This window comes from Neofelis nebulosa, chromosome 2 (assembly GCF_028018385.1).
Source record: "Neofelis nebulosa isolate mNeoNeb1 chromosome 2, mNeoNeb1.pri, whole genome shotgun sequence".
Taxonomy (NCBI): domain Eukaryota; kingdom Metazoa; phylum Chordata; class Mammalia; order Carnivora; family Felidae; genus Neofelis; species Neofelis nebulosa.
The window spans coordinates 137,911,167-137,930,489 of NC_080783.1; the positions used below are offsets into that span (position 1 = coordinate 137,911,167).

General features: G+C 36.1%; 1 protein-coding gene across 5 annotated transcripts in view; it reads right to left on the reverse strand.

Moving 5' to 3' along the window:
• SNX7 (sorting nexin 7) overlaps positions 1-19,323 on the reverse strand; it is a 131,704-nt gene that overhangs the window by 88,046 nt on the left and 24,335 nt on the right. For all 5 annotated transcript variants that reach the window (XM_058716461.1, XM_058716458.1, XM_058716462.1 and 2 more), the window contains exons 2-6: positions 17,092-17,274; positions 10,575-10,685; positions 9,876-10,040; positions 7,601-7,799; positions 2,176-2,375 (exon numbers count right to left, since the gene is read on the reverse strand). In XM_058716461.1, the coding sequence (XP_058572444.1) occupies positions 2,176-2,375; positions 7,601-7,799; positions 9,876-10,040; positions 10,575-10,685; positions 17,092-17,274 (858 nt within the window). The remainder of the gene's footprint in view (positions 1-2,175; positions 2,376-7,600; positions 7,800-9,875; positions 10,041-10,574; positions 10,686-17,091; positions 17,275-19,323) is intronic.

A 19,323-nucleotide genomic window follows, 5' to 3' on the forward strand; every position in this document is an offset into this window, starting at 1 on the left:
GTTTTCTCAAATAACCATGAATTCACGTTTCGGTATCCTTAAACTTTAAAACACCCTTGTGAAGGAATTTGAGTGCAGATTTCACCTTCATCTTTTATAATGTTTGCCAGCCTTTTACAATGTGTTTCCCCTGGTGACTCATTTTTCTCCCAAGACCTGCTACTTAGGCTTTATAGACACAACGACTCTTTTTATTTGTACTCATCTTTCGCAGGTTTTCAAAATATTAGTTGAAATCATAAAATTGTGATAATGAACACAAGAGGCCTAAAGAAGTTAAGGAAAAAGTTAAGCTAACTCCAGGTAAGTAAAAAATTCAAACAGAAAGGGTGAAAGTACAGCATATATGAGAAGAGCCTTTATGAGGCATAGGTCTTTCAGGTGTTTTCAGGGGAAGGGGAGAACCTACCAACAAATCAGTTAAATGGAGGCAAGATAATTTGACAGAGTATGTGGGAACTGAGAGGCATTAAAGATAAAAAGCATCCTCAAAATTACTCAGTCTAGTTTTGTGCCTGGCGGAATTACTCCTAAAACACTCAAAAGAGATAAGCTTTTCTCCTGTTTTCAAAGAAATCAATAGAAAATTCAGGTAATTACTACATACCTTTTATATTTATTTCATTACCATTAATATTGGGAACCCCTTCCTATCTCTAACCCAAATGACACATACTACAATTTAGTCTCATTTATTTAAGGTCCGTTTTCATAAATATGAAGTACTGTGCTTCACATAGGTAGAAATATTTTAAGTAAGAGTTTGCTTCAGAAGACAACTAGTAAGATTACACAAGTTTAATCATTTTGTCAAGGTCTATACTTCATCATTTTAGCTCACATTGAAGAAAACATTCCAATATAAAACAGCCAGAACTGCAATATAAATTGCTACTGATTATGCTTTAGGAGTCTACAAAGTGGTATAATCAAATGAGAACCTATAAAATAATTCTTCTGGTTGCTATTATAATTTTTCCACACCTTTAATGATATATGACTTAAATTACATAATTTTCATCTTGACATAATAAAGAGAAAAACACATCTAATTAAGGGAGAAGAATATACTATTTTTAATTATACAAATCAGATCTCTTTGAACAACCACACAAGGGGGCTATCAATAATGAGGTAAAACAATGAAATGTAGCCAAGGAAATTGATGGAGACAAGGAGGAGACTCCTGAGCAGTGAAATGCTAGAGGCCTTTGGGAAGCAAGAAGTGTTTGTTTATAGAAGACCCTAGTAAAGTCAAGTAACAGCAGCAACATGAAATATCTACAAAATATTTAATGACTGTGAAAGAAAAACCTAACCGTGAGAAAGAGGCAGATCTCATGCTGAAAGGCTAAGAGAGCTTTTCTTACCAAGACAGAAGCAAAATTAAAAAAAAAAAAAATCCCCAAACCAAGAGTACATGAAAACAGACATGGCTCCAAATATAAATAGCAGAAGAAATGGACTATATCTGAATGCAAGTGGGCTCCTTCTCCCATTGCCACGCTAAAACACAACAACCCTGAGGGTATCAGTTTGTGTAAGGTGCTGTGAGCAGAACATAATACAGGATGAAAAACATTAACTTTGCAGATAGCATTGCTAAATCCCAAATATCTGGAAACCTTAACTTGAACTGAGGAGGTTAAATACAAAACTTTGATATAAGAGGAATAAAAGCCTTTGCAAATAGTGAAAGAAAACATTTTAACTTGAAGGATTTCTTTTTAGAAGCATCCAGAAGACAGAACAAACATCAAAATCCTACTCAAGTACTTTGTACATAATGATAGTAAATACATTGCTAAATCAAATGTACCTAGAAGGGGTAAAAGAACTCTTTCATGAAAAGAAATCGCTAAAACACTAAAAATTTTTTAAGTAAAATTTTAAAGGCTTGGAAAAATGAATCATATTCTCTATATAAATCTTGACTGAAGATGTTTCAAATCTATGTGTAATGTACATTATTGTGGCTGAGTATTCCTGTCTTTTATTAACATATACTTCTACTTGTCATATCATTCACATAGTGAACTAATATTTATTGAGCATCTATATGCAAAGCATTCTGCAGGATGGGAAAATAGTGGTGAAAAAAACTGAAATAGAAACTACCTTTATAAAGCTTATAATCAGGTCAGGGACTAAGGTAAAAGTATAAGGTGTTCTTACCATTAACATTTCACTATAAAGTACATACTCATGTACTACAGGAAGCAGGGCCTCTGAGAGTCCAGACATCCGTTTTTCAGTGGCCTTAGAGCATTTGTCAATGCAGCTGGCAATCCCTTTTAGAGTATCAACCAGATCTTCTTCTGAGGCTGACCACAGAATATGAATTGGGCCATATTCTCTCATTTCATCAGAATATTCTAAAAACAAAAATTAAGCTCCTCAATTTACACAAGTTTTAAAAATCTGTGAATTATAGACAGTAAGAAAAGACCTTATTTTTCTCATCGTGCATATGTTCTTCTAAATGAACATAAGAAGATGGCTATCAACTTTCATTAAATTGGCAGCAACTCCAATCCACTCAGGTCAGTCCTTGAATGACTAGTGTCTATGTGTAATCAGCAATAGCATCCTTTTTCATTCTCTAAAGTATCCTGGCTTGGAAGACAGATTATACGATCACCATATCTATCATGGAACTCTGCCTACCAAATAAACTACACCTGAGTGTCTCATAGGCAACATTACCTAAACAAGCTTGTCTTCTTTCTCCCCTTCCCCTGATTACATATCCTAGCTAAGAGTAATTGTTTCCAGTGATCTCAAAGCAAAAATGGGTATCATCCTATACTCATACCTGCACAGAGCCAATCACCAGTTTCAATATTTCTTAATACTTATGTATCTATCCATCTGTCTATCCATCCATTCATCCATCTATTTTTCTACCTATCTATCCTTATTTCCACTGTCATCAGCTCATCAGCGTCTGTAATGTACACTTCTGTAAGGGACTTATAGCTATTCTTCCTCTTTCAATTTTTGTCACAGTACATAACACTGAAGCTTCTTAGCTAAATTAGAAAGTCCCTACATTGTCTCTCTGGGTCCAACTCTTGAGATTCTTCCCCCAAAATAGTTCGATTCAGGCCATGATAATTACTCATTCATAACTATCTCATGATTTCTCCTCATTTAAACATTACACATACCCCTTTGCCTTGCCCTTTACCATTTCTACCATTTGACAAACTACTTCTAATCCTTTAAATACTAGCACAAATACTAGTAAATACTAGTACAAATAAATTCCCTTGGATTCTGTTCCAAAACATTGTATATGCTTTGTCCCCAATGAGCCGATCATAATCTTACACTTCTATTAAAGCCTATCATAATTTTATACTTGTATGATCCCATTCTATTATAATTGCTTGCATAAATCATATGCTCCTAGGCCATATGCTCCTTAAAACAGGGGCTGGGTCTCATTTTCTTTTATCTCAAAGCCTGATACAGAATGTGTTCAATAAATATTTTTGTATTAGTGAATGAACAACAAAAGACTATTCAATGCTTGATAAGCCATTAATTCAAAAATTTGTATTTCATTTCAAAATCTGAATATTTTTACACTTTGCGTTTATAATATCATCCCTCTTTTTTTTTTTAAGTTTATTTATTTTGAGAGAGAGACAGAGAGGGAGAGAGAACACATGCATGTGCAGGGGGAAGAACAGAGAGAGAGGGCAAGAATCCCAAGCAGGTTCTGTGCTGTCAATGCAGAGTCCAACACAGGACTTGATCCCAAAAACCATGAGATAATTACCTAAGCCGAAGTAAAGAGTCAGACACTTAACCAACTGAGCCCCCCAGGCACCCTGATATGCTATCATCTTTCAAAGATGGCTTTTTATGGTAGAGAATGTAGAAGTAGTGAATATTTTTTCTCTAACATCCATCAAATACAATGAAATTCTCTCTATATTTAATCATCTTACTACTCATTAGAGTTAGTTGAAATCTGGCATATTCCTCTAAATTAAACTATTAAAATGTCAAAAGTTTGTATGATCAAATAAACTGAAATAGATTAAAAAAATTTAAGACACTGGAAATATCAGTTGTTACCAAATAAAGGTATCAGGTTTAATAATCACTAGAGCCTTTCCAACTGCACCCACCTAATCAAGGCCTATCCTTTGTTTTAAATAATGGCCGCACTACACTAGCATTTCTAGAAAAGAAAAATGTTCTCCCTTATCTCATTTTCTCAATTTGTGTATACATAAGTGTGTACCATTGAACCTTTGTAACATACATTCATTCATTTATTTGTTTGTTTATTTAAAGTTTATTTATTTTGAGAGGCAGAGTACGAGCAGGGAAGGGGCACAGAGAGAGGGAGAGACAGAACCCCAAGCAGGCTCTGTGCTGTCAGCACAGAGCCCGATGTGGAGCTCGATCCCATGAAACGATGAGATCATGACCTGAGCTGAGATCAAGAGTTGGATGCTTAATCAGTTGAACCACCCAGGTGCCCCTGCAATATCTATTTTTCCATAGAGAGCTTTTATAAAATTCTAAACTGCGCTTACACAGCTCTCTGATTACATTTGTATGCAAACACTTACTGAGTTGCACTGTAATTTGTCTATTAATATATGTCTCCCCAACTAGACTCTGAGCTCAAGGACAGGTACCAACTTAACTCCTCCTTTAATCTCCAGCACAGAGAAGCAGTACAGCATGTGGTCAGTACAAATGTGACAAATAAACTGGGGAGCACAAGATATAACAAGATCAAAGAAAAACCTTGAAAAAAATTTTTAAATAGAAACCACTAGTTATGATCACCATATTTTCATGATTTGAATATGAATGAAATATCCTATATAGCTTAGGCTCCCAAGCTACAAAATAAAACATTCCATCATCTTCAAAGGAATCTGACAAGTGGGCTTCACACTCAAAAAACTAAGAAATCCCTCCAATTTGGGTCAGTGGCAATCATGCCCTGAAAATGAGAACTCAAATTTACAAAGTCTATCATCAAATCCACTTTTCCTTCTGAGCATTTCACAAACATTAGAGTATACTGAAGATTTTAAAACTATTTCTTTGCACCAGCAAATGTAAAGCAGCATACTGATGTTCTACAAAACTCGTAGGTCTCAAGAGTTTCCAGGAGCTTCTCTGAATTGCTATTCCACTTAACTATGCATCAAGAATATTCTTAACAGAATTGGAATTGTGGAATACAGTTAAAACAATTAGCCTCTTGAGATTAAAAAAAAAAAAAAAGACAAATGATAAATAACAAGGGTGGACCAATAAGTCCTAAAAGAAATTATTAAACTATATTCAGTCACCACAATGACATCACCAAGTGTCAATGCATGGAAAAAAAAAAAAAAACATAGAGGGAAATGTACATTCAGCTATGACAACTTTTTCTATATTTCTTTTAACAACCAATCACTAATGATAAAGCAAATTTTCCTACCACCAAATCATATGTTCATTCCTTTTTTTCAATCATTGAACAGCTTTTGTTGAGCACCTACTATGTGCTAAGCACTATCTAGATACTAAAAATAAAACAAATCTTTTCCCTTCTTTTCCTCATAGAATTTACTATTTAATAGGGGACATAGAAAATTAAAAAAAAAAAGTCATCAATATAGAGACTTAAAGTAGTTCATCTCTAAAACCAATTTATATTAGGAAGTATATTCTTTGATTTGGCCACCTAGTTCTAATGTAGTTAAATGCAATTAGAAAATTAGCAGAAAGTCATCATGGAATTGGAAAAAAAAAATCATCATGGAATAAAGTCTAACTTCTTTTTTTTTTTTTAAGGTTATTATCATGTTGCTATTTTATTTTTAAATGTTTATTTGATTTTGAGAGAGAAAGAGCACAAGTAGGGGAGGAGCAGAGAGAGAGAGAGGAAGACATAGAACCTGAAGCAGGCTCCAGGCTCTGAGTTATCAGCGCAGAGCCCGAAGGGGGCTCGAACTCACGAACTGTGAGATCATGACCTGAGCAGAAGTCGGATGCTTAACTGACTGAGCCACGCAGGCGCCCCTGAAGTCTAACTTCTAAAGTAAAATAAAAATAAGAAAATTGAAAAAAGGAAATGGTGACACAAAATAGGAAGAAGGACCTAATTTCCAATATATAAATTTCTCTGCCATGCTTGGACAGGTGTAATATAGAGTACTTTTTCCAAAAAAATCACGGAAAATGTGGAAACCCTATTTTCTGATACATCACTTCTTTGATTTTAAGCTATGATCCACACTGTACATTTAAGACCAACTTCATACAACTACAAAATCTTAAGCTCAGGGCTTACTTTGCCATTATTACTTATAAATGGGAACAAGAACAGCTAATAATTGATTAAAACAAATGGGGACTGGCCATGACTACCTTCAAAATCATATAGAAATCAAAAATTTTCTCAATATATCTGGGTATAAGCCACACATGAAGGTGAAATTCTATCTTAATGTTATGTGATACCTCATGTAAGGAGCTTGGAAACCACTACTCAGTCTGAACAAGTAAAATGCTGAATAGACTGAAAAATGAACAACTTTTCTTGGATCTGCAAAACAGGGGAGGACACAGGAAAAACCACTGCCCTCACGACTGGGAAGACAGATGAATACAAGGAATTGTGGGTTACTGGGCACACACTAAAGAGAAGAAACCACCTCTCACCACCCACTGCTGGGGTAGGGAGACTGGAACTGTAATTGATGAACTGCTGGAGGCTCAGTGTAGACAACTTTAAGAGTTAAAAGCCCCAGGGGGAACCAAGTCATGGGGTCAGTATTGTGAGATTTACCCCCAGAAGCTCAACTAGGTTCACTGTAAATATTGAATAAAAACTACTCCTGCTTCTTGCAGAGGAGAATTTTGAAATAGCCAGAGCACTCTGCTCTTCTTAACAAAGGCCTGCCCTCAGAGGAAAATAGTTAACCGGAGCCTAACCTGCTCAGGTATCATCAGAGACTAACTTAGAGAAAGGGAAATACTCAAGTCCAGCCGACTCTGGCCACTCTGGCCCAAGTAAGCAAGGAGAGAAAACTGAGAAACTCTTGTGAAGTTCACAGTCCAGAGGCACAGGCTCACTAAAAGACTGAGACCTGATCACAAAACTGTACAACGCTTCAGGAATAAAAGTTTTTCTATATTTAGATCGACATAAGTTTTCTATATTTAAAACTATAGAACGCTTCTCCTCCCCCACACCTTACCACATTACTAAAGTCCTGTTTACAGCAGTTCCTTTTACCCAGTATCATGTCTGGTTATTAAGAAAAAAATCCTAATAAAAGGCAAAAAAGACAATTTAAAGAGACAGAGCAAACATCAGAATCAGACATGGCAGGGGCGTTGAAATGGTGAGACCAGGAATTTAAAGCAATGATGATTAATGTGCTGAGGGCTCTAATGGGCAAAGTAAGCATCACACAAAAACAGATGGGGACTGTAAGCAGAGAGATGGAAACTTTAAGAAAGAACCAAAAAGAAATGCTAACTTAACATTGCTTTACTACACCAGAAAATGTGAAGATCGGTCAGAAATTGAACAACTTGGTAATCACATTCTAGTTATTCTACATACCCCTTTCTTCCTTGTAAATTCTCTGAGATATTTTGTCTATCAAATTTATTTTCTGGCTAAAAACTTCAATAAAGTTATTCATTTCCATGAACTCTTCTGGGCGGCTTTTTACTCCTCTCATTGACAGTGCAACAGCTCTGACTGTCTGCCCCATCCTGCTGAGTAATCCAGGCCCTTGCTTCTTGTGAGAAGAGAGCTCCTAGAAACAAACAAACAAACAATTAAATATTTGTGGTGAAGCAATATTCCCAACAAAAGGAAATGTAATTGGAAGGATAAAGATGATAAAAATGTTTCATAGACTTTTTTTCATGTAGTTTGAAGCAGGTGAATTTTATTGTTTATTGTTCTTCCTCTATCTCCTTGATACTATTCCTTTTCAAAGTACTCGTGTAAAACATGTGCGCAGCTTTCCTCTCATCATGGATCTTTAAAAGAATAAGGTTTAACAGCAGGAATTGTGCTTAAGGAGATATTGGGGAAGATGAGAGGACAATATGAGATGCAATCTATATTTTATAGCAGGGATTTAATAGAAAATGGTTGAGAGAAGATCTCTTAGGGTCTAAACTGCTCCCTGAAAAAAAAAGGAAAATTTTATTAATTCTTTAGTTATAATAATAGCTAGCATATATTGAGAGCTTCTAGGCACTACACACACACACACACACACACACACACACACACACACACACACACACAAACACACACATATGTAAACTCACCATAACACTTTGAGGTAGGTTCTACTATGATCCTCATTTTACAGAAGAAAATACAAGCACAGCAAGGTTAAGGAGATTGCTCAAAGTCCAGGTGAAATTAAGTTATGGACAAGGATTGATCTGATTCCAGAGGCTTCACTGCTAAGCACTAGCCAGCTCTGTCTTCTTAATGTCACTATAAAAGTTTGTAAATAGATACTCCCTGACCATAACTCTCCAACCAAGTGAAGTAGCTAAACTGTGACACTACCTCCATTGGCTGGCTGGCTGTAGAGAAAGATTTTTAATAATATATGTAACTAGCTCTTTCATAGTTAATCTGGGAGGGAGGAGTATAGACGAGCAAAATAGAAGAACCACTATAAAAGGATACACCACACAAAAGTAATCCTTTAGAAGTACAGCGTATTAAAAAAGAACACCAAGAAGAAGACCACATGACTCTGGTGATGGTTATAGCACTCGTTGAAATATAGGTTTGGGATCAAATAAAAGGTTACTCACAAGAAACAAAAAAAAAGAATCTATAAATAATAATGCCGACTACCAAATCCACAGATAAAAATATTATATATTATTTATCCAAATATTAAATAATATATTATCTTTCTCCAGATTTACTTTCCTACAGGTCTTACACAAAATAACACATATAAAGTAAACTTGTTTATTTCCTAGGCAGCATGATTTTATGTGTATATAATAACGGATGTCACCCTTGACCAGGTAACACATCTATCCGGGAGTGCTACAGCATCACTTGATAGAGTAAACATTATCAGAGAGAGCATAAGTCACAACTGGCAAGCTATTACTGAGAACTGACTATAGAGAATGCTTCCAGCAGCTTCTAAGGTTCTGGAGTCAGGCCACAAATTCATTTCACATAAGTCTCAAAGGACTTCCAAATAGCAGTACTATTTGTCAAGATTGAGATGAACCACTTTCTAGCTTCTATCACTTTGGCAACAACTGAGAGATACAAAACTCAACATGAGTCAGTAATCATTTAATACTGACCATGTTTCCTATCCATTTTCTTTCTTGGTGAGTTATATTTTCATAGGTGAAAAGAAAAAAGAAGAGCATATAAATTTTCTGCATTAGAAACAGATTCACTCTTCCCATTAGGTAATTGAAAGATAAATTAAGAAAATTGTATTATCTATTTGGCTATCCATCCAACCATCTATTCATTTAATAAAGACTTTTATCCTAACTTGAATAGCCCTAACCCATTTTAAAAGTACATTGTATATGTTCAGTATTGGCTAAGTATGCAAGGAGTACCCTGACATTTAAAAAAAATTCAGCTACCAAAAGAAATATGAATATGTGTATGTGAGGAAGATAGAAGATGTCTGTAACGTTTATATGTAGATTTGACAGAGTTAAATCTTAAATCTGAAGAATACCTCTCCAGTGTTCGATAATCCATCTTAATTCAAGGACAGTGCTGACGGATTCATAAACGAAAACCAGAGGAAGCATACAACCAATATACATAAAGACACTAAAGGATTATATGAGTACAAATCAAATTTCTTTACCCAAGCTTGTGCAGTAAGAAATACTTTGAAGTCTTCATTAAATGTTAGAGTCGGGTGATCAGCAATTCGGTTCAGGAACTTATGTAGCGCCTTCCTTCGTGTTTCAATGAAGTCATCATTAAAGCGTTCCACCATACCTTTCACGATAAACTTCTCAGGCAATGGCTGAGGCAAAAAAGTTTTAAAAGGATCTGAGCATTATGTGGCATGGGATTATAAGGAATTCTACACTCTTCCTTTTTGGAAGACTATTTGGGCTTGCATTCATTTCTTATAAAAATAATTTTTCAAAATTCACACTAGAACCAAAATCTGCAAAATCTTAACATATTAGAATAGTTTAGAAAAACAAATCTGGGGGCACCTGGGTGGCTCAGTTGGTTAAGCATCCCACACTTGATTTCGGCTCAGGTCATAAACCCATGGTTCGTGAGCTGGAGCCCTGTGTCCGGCGTGGAACGTGGGCCTCTCTCTCCCTCTGCCCCTCCCCTGCTCACTCACTCTCTCTCAAAATAAATAAATATTAAAAAAAGAAAAAAGAAAGAAAAAGAAATCTGTTACATAGATGGAAAGTTTAAAAGCAAAGGTTTCTGGATAAATGAATTACACTGATTTAAAAGTCTGACATTAGTTATAAGCATTCTAATGATTCACAAGACAAAATGGTAGCTACTCTATGGGAAAAATATGTAGACTTACTGGAATAATCAGAGTGGGGTGTGCTTCTTCAAGTTTTCCTTTCAACCAAAGGAAATCTTGATAACGTCTCCTAACTTCAAATTCACTGGAGTCAAATTCCCCACGAGATGTCTGAAGAAAGTAGGAAAAAATAACGACACATGCAATATAAGACAGAAGACATTTGCCTAATGTTATTTTAGATATGCTGAAATAAATGGGTCTCTAAGAAAAATTAACAAATTCTAATTATTCAGTGTTTGTCAGCCTGTACTTTTTTTGCAGTCATCAATTCATACAGCAGATGAAACAAAGCAAACTTTCCAGTATTTCCAGAAAGAAAGCAAACATCATGCTCAAATTTAAAATCCAAACTGAAAAATCTGTCTTAGAGCAGCCATCTGCCTTCCACAAGATTTTAACTACTATTATATTTGGCATGACTTTCTTGCTAACAAGAAAGTGTGTTCTGAATTTAGGTTTCAAATATATTTTTTCTCAAGATGATTAGAATTCAGAATTTGAGGAAAGTCCTATTTTTGTAATTTGGAAAATAACCTGAACATAACTGAGAAAAAATGTTTTCCTGGAATTTGCTCAAATGAATTGCTTTGGTAAAATTTGCTTTTAGTATATGAAAATTCTAACATTTCACAGAGTGATTTTACCACTGTTTAAAAATGTTATTAACGAAGATTTGATGTGAAAAGAAAATCTTCCTGTCATTTCTCAAGGGATTTTGAGTTATATGCCTAAACTCCTAAAAATTAAGCAAATAAATTAAAATATCTGTTCTCAACAAACCAAAAATCTATGCCAACACATATGACAAAAATAACATGGATACAATATCAACCTCATTTCCACTGCCTGAATCCCAAGCCAAAAAAAAAACCAAAACAAAACAAAAAACATTATCTGATGCACACTCACTCCCACCAATATCTTATTAACTAAATTTTTGCATATTAAAAATTATAGAGTGATATGAGCGTGAAATTTTCCTGGAGGAATAATGATGGAATAACACATTGCATACATATTTTGCACTCACCCAAAATATCAATCATCCACACAGATGAATGCAATTATAAAATTAAGTAGTTCAAGTCATAGATGCAATCTTAATTGTCTTGAAATAAGGTTCATAAAAGTTATTCTTTCCAAGGTTTATTCTTTTACAATGAATGTTTATAATATCATACAATATATTTTATCAAAACATTTCCTTTTTAGTGGGAAAAAGTGGAGGTAAATGATATGCAGAAGTCTAAGGAACTAAATGTTCACAAAACACTCTGAAATCTTAACTATGGGTACAAGTTATGGAAATGGTAAAAATAGGAAAACTAAATCTAGTAGAAACACAGTTTAACAACATATATATGAGTTGGTATGTGTACATATACATGCAAATACACACACATGCATACATATATACGCACACAAAACATGGTTTATAATCACTCATTAAACTTTACTTACTGAACACCTTCTTGTACCAGCCACATATGTATAGGTTTACCACCAATTTCCAAAAGTATAAATTGGCACAACCAATACTAAAATACTCAAAAATTGGGCAGTTCAGAGCTTTATATGTCCTGGAGAATTTTCAACACTTTAAGTAGAATAATCTGATAAAAATTCCAGCAAGAGGAAGATGTGAAATCAAGTCAAAGAATTGGTTGATTCTGTCCCCATCACTGTGTCTTTGACTTAAAAGAGTTTTCTAACATACTGCAGTAACACAGGAAGAAAACAGAAGATGTACAAATAATGCCTCTAATACAGAATCGTTTTCCATGGAAGCTATATCATAAATGGTCTTTAATTTTTCATGTCTAACCATAAAAGCTTGGGTAGTTGAAGTTTAGGACTAATGGACTCATGTGATCTACACCCCAAAATGCACTCATTCAACAAACACTGACCTTTGGTCAAGGGCAGTTACTCTAGGCTCTGAGGACTTAGAAAGCTGTTTTTGAGGGAAAATGAATTTTACAATCAGGAATATACTTTAATCCCTACTCCATGCTGGCAGGCATTTATGGGTTTGTCTTCATGATGTGGATGTGAGAGAGAAGACACTCATTAAATCTCGAAGCTCTTGTTTCTATATGTAGCAAAGGAAAGCACATCTCTTGATCTCCAAAAGAAAAAATACTTCTTTAGAATAGTCACTTCAGATATTTTAACCTGGAGAATAAAGGGCAATTTCTCATAAGGAGAACAGATGCTAGGAACATGGGCTTCCTCATACAATCATCTATAGCCAGGCCATTCTTAAGTATTCTTAAGTAGGAGATTGTCAGTGCACATATGTGCATATGTATATGTGCATTTATCCATATAATCTTAATGTCTATAAATGTAAATTTTAATAAAACTAAAACTTTCTCAGGGAAGACACCTCTTAACCTCCACATTAGATGGGGTGCTCATGCTCATAAAATCCTATATTTTTCTCTCAGAGCATTTATAACTATAATTAAATAATTAAGCATGTAATTGTTTAACATCCATCACCCCCCTAGATTGAGAGCTCCATGAAGGCAGAGGTTATGTGTGTCTTGTTTGCTGGTGTAATCTCAATATACACACACAGTACCTAGGACATAATTGGCACTCAGCAAAACTTCACTGAATATATGAGAGAGTGAATAAATGATAAAAAGTGATTAACAAATCAGGACACTTGGGTGGCTCAGTCAGTTAAGCAGCCGACTTTGGCTCAGGTCATGATCCTCATGACCTCAGTGATGAGTTCGAGCCCCATTTCAGGCTCTGTGCTGACAGCTTGGAGTCTAGAGCCTGTTTTGGTTTTTGTGTCTCCCTATCTCTCTGCCCCTCCCCTCCTTGCACTCTGTCTCTCTCTGTCTCTCTCTCTCTCTCTCTCTCTCTCTCAAAAATGAACAAATATTTAAAAAAATTTAAAAAGTGATTAACAAAAAAAAAGACTATATTATACATCCACAAAATGTTTATATATTTGTATCTGCAATGCATATTTTAGTATATGTAAGCATAGTCCATATATTGGATGCAGTAAAAATAATCAAAGTAGAACAAAGGGACTTTTTCATAACAGTGAAACTGAAAGACAGTGTGTCATAACCATAAAGACATGCACAAAACTATAACAGAAAACACGCATAGTGTGAAAGCAAATGGTCTGGATTTAAATCCCAGCTCAGGTAATCACTATAGTGTGTAACCTTTGGCAGCTTACTGAGCTTCGATGTCCTCATGCACAAAATGGGGGTAAATCATAACATCTAGGTCCTAGGATCATTGTTAGACTTTAAACAAGTGAATACGCATAAAGCGGTCAGAGCATTGCCTGGCCCAAAGCAATCACACAATAAATGTTAAACACACTGTAATATTATCAATATTTACTACTACTACTATTGCTGCTGCTGCTGCTGCTGCTATAAGGGCAGTACATCATTTAAAATATGGTGTAGGGGCGCCTGGGTGGCTTGGTCGGTTAAGCGGCCGACTTCAGCTCAGGTCATGATCTCGCGGTCCGTGAGTTCGAGCCCCGCGTCGGGCTCTGTGCTGACCGCTCAGAGCCTGGAGCCTGATTCAGATTCTGTGTCTCCCTCTCTCTCTGCCCCTCCCCTGTTCACACTCTCTCTCTGTCTCAAAAATAAATAAACGTTAAAAAAATTAAAAAAATAAATAAATAAAATAAAATATGGTGTAAATACGGATATGTCTGTGATTAGAGTAAAATTCACAGGGAGCTTATAAAAACAGTGTCTTTCTAAAAGAAACAAATAATGATGGGAAAATAATTCAGCTACACAAATTCTTTGCCAGGAAGGATGATGACAATGGATGCTTTTAATTAAAATAGTAATACCAGGAGAAATCTGGTCCTATTTTTAGCAATATGTCTGTATAAACACATTAAATATTCACAACAACCTTCCAAGCCTAGTACTGTTAACTTATTTACAACTGCAGAAACTAAGCATAGAGAGGTTAATTAAATTGCCCAAAAGACATAGCAAGAAAGGGGAGTAATCAAGATTGAATTCCATGCTATCTTGTTCTACAACCTCTTGATAGGAGTATGATACTATAAATTTCTTCACTCACCCATTGACCAAAAAGTTAAATTGCTTACTCACTATATCTAAGAATTGTGTTTGGAAATGTGGATTACTTAAGATATAACTACCTTCCTTGAGAAGCTCACATACTTGTTGGGAATAAAATAAGCACACAGTTATCTACTCACATACAGGTAGGTGGCAATTACTGAACACTTATTATGTGTCAGGCATTTTGCTAAGTGTTATATGTCGATGACCAATCCTAAATCAATTCTTACAGCAACTCTACAGAACCAGGTTTGATTGTCATTTCCATTTTTTAGATTAAAAAAAAAACCAACAAAAACCTTGAGGCTTAGAAGGATTAAATATAGGCTTAAAATTTCTTTGCTATACTGACTCCAGTGTTTTACATCCTTTAAGAATTCAATTAGAACAGCATGAGAAAACAGAAGAAAGAAAGAGGCTTCCAGCCTACAGATGCAGGGGGCAGGGCCATCGCATGCATTATCTCCAGTTGTGTCTTGGAAAATAAACATTAGTTCTTCTGTTTAGAAGAGGAAGGACATAACAGAGAGAAGGAAAAGTATATGCAAAGTCATGGGAATAAGAAATACCCGGGGCGCCTGGGTGGCTCAGTCGGTTAAGCGGCCGACTTCGGCTCAAGTCATGATCTCGCGGTCCGTGAGTTCAAGCCCTGCGTCAGGCTCTGTGCTGACAGCTCAGAGCCTGGAGCCTGTTTCAGATTCTGTGTCTCCCTCTCTCTGACCCTCCCCCGTTCATGCTCTGTCTCTCTCTGTCTCAAAAATAAATAAATGTTAAAAAAAAAAAAAGCTGTCTAGAAATACCCTAGGGTATTCAGGTAACAAAAATAGGTCTAGATGAGTGGAGGGCAGGGGTATTAAAAATGGGGAGTTAAAGAGAGTAGTCTTACAGGAGTAGGTTGGCATCAGACTGAGAAATTCTTGATATGTCATACAAAGGAATTTGCACTTTGTTCTGTAGGAAATGAGGAACCCGGAAGGGTTTTAAGAACCTGAGTGAAGAGATCAAATACATGCACTTTTTACGACACATAACTAGAAGTGGTGTAGAATTTGCACTGGGAGAAATGATTATAGGAAGATGATCCAAAACCTTCTCAGCTACAAAAGGGATGTAGGGTGTCACCTCAAAAAGAGAATACTATATTTTATGACTATAATTGCTAAAGGTTGCTATTACATGAAGGATTTTAAAAAACAGTTACCTGACTTGGTTGTTTTATTCTGGCAGAAGTAAACTCTCTTTTTGCAGAGACTTGCCCTAGGATCAAGGAGAGATTTCGATTCTACATTTACTTTGCATTTGAATTAGTGGACAACTAGCAGTATTTTATACATAAGATAAAGTGGCCACTGGCTCTTATTTGGAAAGAAAATGAAATTATATTTTGTAATCTTCAGAAAAAATGCTACATTAAAATATCACATCATGTTGTTAACGAGTTTTCTTTATTAGCAACCTGAAGCTCTTCTTTTCCAAAGACATTTCTTTATATTTTTTAAACTAAAAACAAAATGTTCCTGTTTAAAAAAAAATTAATGCTTATTTATTTTTGAGAGAGAGAGACAGAGACAGAGAACAAGCCAGGAAGGACAGAGAGAGAGAGGGAGACAGAATCCGAAGCAGGCTCCAGGTTCCGAGCTGTCAGCACAGAGGCCAAGACAGGGCTCAAACTCATGAGCTTTGAGATCATGACCTGAGCCGAAGCTGGATGCTCAACTGACTAAGCCACCCAAGTGCCCTAAATGTTCCTGTTTCAACATGCACCACTGCTAAAAACAATGAGTGACTGCGGCGCCTGGGTGGCCCAGGGGGTTGAGCGTCTGACTTCAGCTCAGGTCATGATCTCATTGTTCGTAAGTTCAGGCCCCATATTAGGCTCTCTGCTGTCAGCCCAGAGCCCACTTCAGATCCTCTGTCCTCCTCTCTCTGCCCTTACCCCACTTTCTCACATGTGCACACATGCTCTCTCTCCCCCTCTCAAAAGTGAATAAACGTTAAAAAAAAAAATGAGTGACCATATGTGGAATTTGAGAAACTCAACAGATGAACAAAGGGGAAGGGAAGGAAAAATAAGATAAAAACAGAGAGGGAGGCAAACTATAAGAGACTCTTAAATACAGAGAGCAAACTGAGTGCTAATGGAAGGGAGGTGGGTGGGGGGAATGGATTAAATGAGTGATGGGCTTTAAGGACGGCACTTTTGAGATGAGCACTGGGTGTCATATGTAAGAGATGAATCAGGGGGTTCTACTCCTGAAGCCAAGACTACACTGTATGTTACCTAATTTGAATTTAAATTTAAAAAAAAAGTGTTGAAATTTGAATTTCGCTGATTTCATACAGAACAAGTACAGATTAGATGCAACATCTTACCAAAAGTTCAGAGAACAACTGATTCAAGAAGGTGCTCATTAAAGATTTACCTTAGTAATAATCCTGTAAGTAATGAAAGTTTCAATTGTGGTAACATGGCTTTCAGGTTCATCAACTGTAATGAAAAGATCTTTCAAATCTGGCTCATCTTCAAACTTGATTTGGTTAATCATTGATAGAGGGGACGTTGGCATCATAGGGCTGAAGGAATTCATGTCCATCAACGAGGCATCCTAAGAAATAAAACACATTCAAAAATTAACATCTATGGAAGATACAATTTAAAATCCTGTTTTTCTTAGACACAATGAGTACTAATGAAATATGTCAAGAACAAGAAGGATGATTGGGTTCCTGGTTAAATATGGTATGTCAAACATGTATTTTTATCTCTGCTTCCTCTTAAAATCCCACTATAAAAATGACAACAAAGAAATAAACAAATTAAAGCAAACTAAGACAAAAAGGCATAAAAGACATAAACCCTCGAGGTAAAAAAAGAGGGAGACAGAGAGAGATGAAGCAAACAAAAGCAACTACTTTTTGGAACTAGAAATCTGACTGAGGGGTAACTGAAATAGCAGTGCAAAGAAAGCTGAACAGTAAACCTAGGAGTTAATGGTAAACCTAGAAGGCATGTTTATAAGACAGAATCCCAGAGAGACTTAAGAATTACAGGCACCAGAAACCCATGGACACAGAGTGCTGACAGAGCTAAAACCAGAGGACTGGTTGAGAAGCTAATAAAACAAGAGAGTCAGTACCTTAGATTCCCTCACCTACCCCAAGCCACCGGGTGACATTTCTTCCCCAGTTTTGCAAAAAAGTGGAAGTTTACTTTCTGAAATGTCTCTGAAAAGGGTGCCAGGCAGAAGGGAGGAAGAGATAGCAAAGAAAAGTCCTACATACGAGATGGGAAGATAGCCAACTCTCTCCCCTCATCTGGCCCTATGAATTCTGGCATCAATGCACAAAATTCCACCCAGTGGTTGGAGGGTTCCTCTCTTAGCTTGACATTCCAAGAAAAAAAAACTAACAGTTGCAGTCCCTGATGAGTGAGCCAGGTCTCTGCATAATCACCCTGCTCTGAAGCCCTTACCGTACATGATGAATATCTACTCCGCTTTTTATTACCTGATGTAGAAACTACGAAATATCTAAATATGCGAAAAGTCTCTGATATGAAAGAAAGATTCACAAACAGAAGACAGGAAGCAGTTAGAGAACAGAATGCTTAAAAAAAATGGATGAAATCATCAGAGATAAGAATGATATCAAATTCATGAATAAAAACAGGAGTTATATTGTTAAAAAATTCAGAAAACAGCAAGACAATAAAAAAGGAGGCTCATGAAAATTGAAATATGATAATAGGATAACAACTCAACAGGAAGTTTGAAAGATAGAACTCAAGAACTAAGTTGAATTAAAAGGACAAAAGATGGAAAGGAGAAGGAAGTGTTTTTAAAAATTAAGGGATCCAGGCAGGTAGTGCCTGAATAAAACGAATTCCATAAAATGAAGAGGAAAATGTGCTTTGAACTGAAGTGTTTCCAGGTTGATAGGGCTTTTCCTGCCTCCTCAAAATGAATGGGGGCAGTGGTGGGGTCGGAAGTGCTCCTGCAATTACCATGACATTGCATAATACAGGTTAGCTTCCAGAAAGAATATAAACAGGTAAAATACAACAGAAATCTCAGGAATCAGAATGGCTCCAGATTTCTCAATGGTAACACGGGACACTAAATGACAATAAAATATCTTCCAAATTTTGAGAGGAGAATATCTTCTACCTAGAACTCTATATAGCCAGACAAATTGTCATTCAAGTATACAAGTAGATTAAAGTCATTTCAGATATAAAAGATTTCAAAAACTGATTTCCCATCCATTTATTCTTTGGAAGCTTCTTTAATTTTCCAAAATTATATGAAGGCATATAACAAGAGGAAATAGGATCTAAAAACAGGAGATTCAACAGAAAAGAGAACTACATGAAATTCTTTGGATGATCATGAAATTATGTTCCAAGTTGACAGCTTTGCAGCAGAACTAAAGAACAATCTATACAGACTGGGTCAGGAAGACAGAGTCACCAGGGAGGCAGGGAGATGAACAGGGAAAAAGAATAAGGGAAGAGAGGCAGGAAGGGAGATGGACAGAGAGAAAGAGACAGGGGAGTGAGCAAAGGAAGGAGGAAAAAAAAAAGAGAGGGAAGGAAGGAAGGAAGGAAGGAAGGAAGGAGAAGGGAAGGGAGGGGAGAGGAGAGGAGAGGGAGGGGG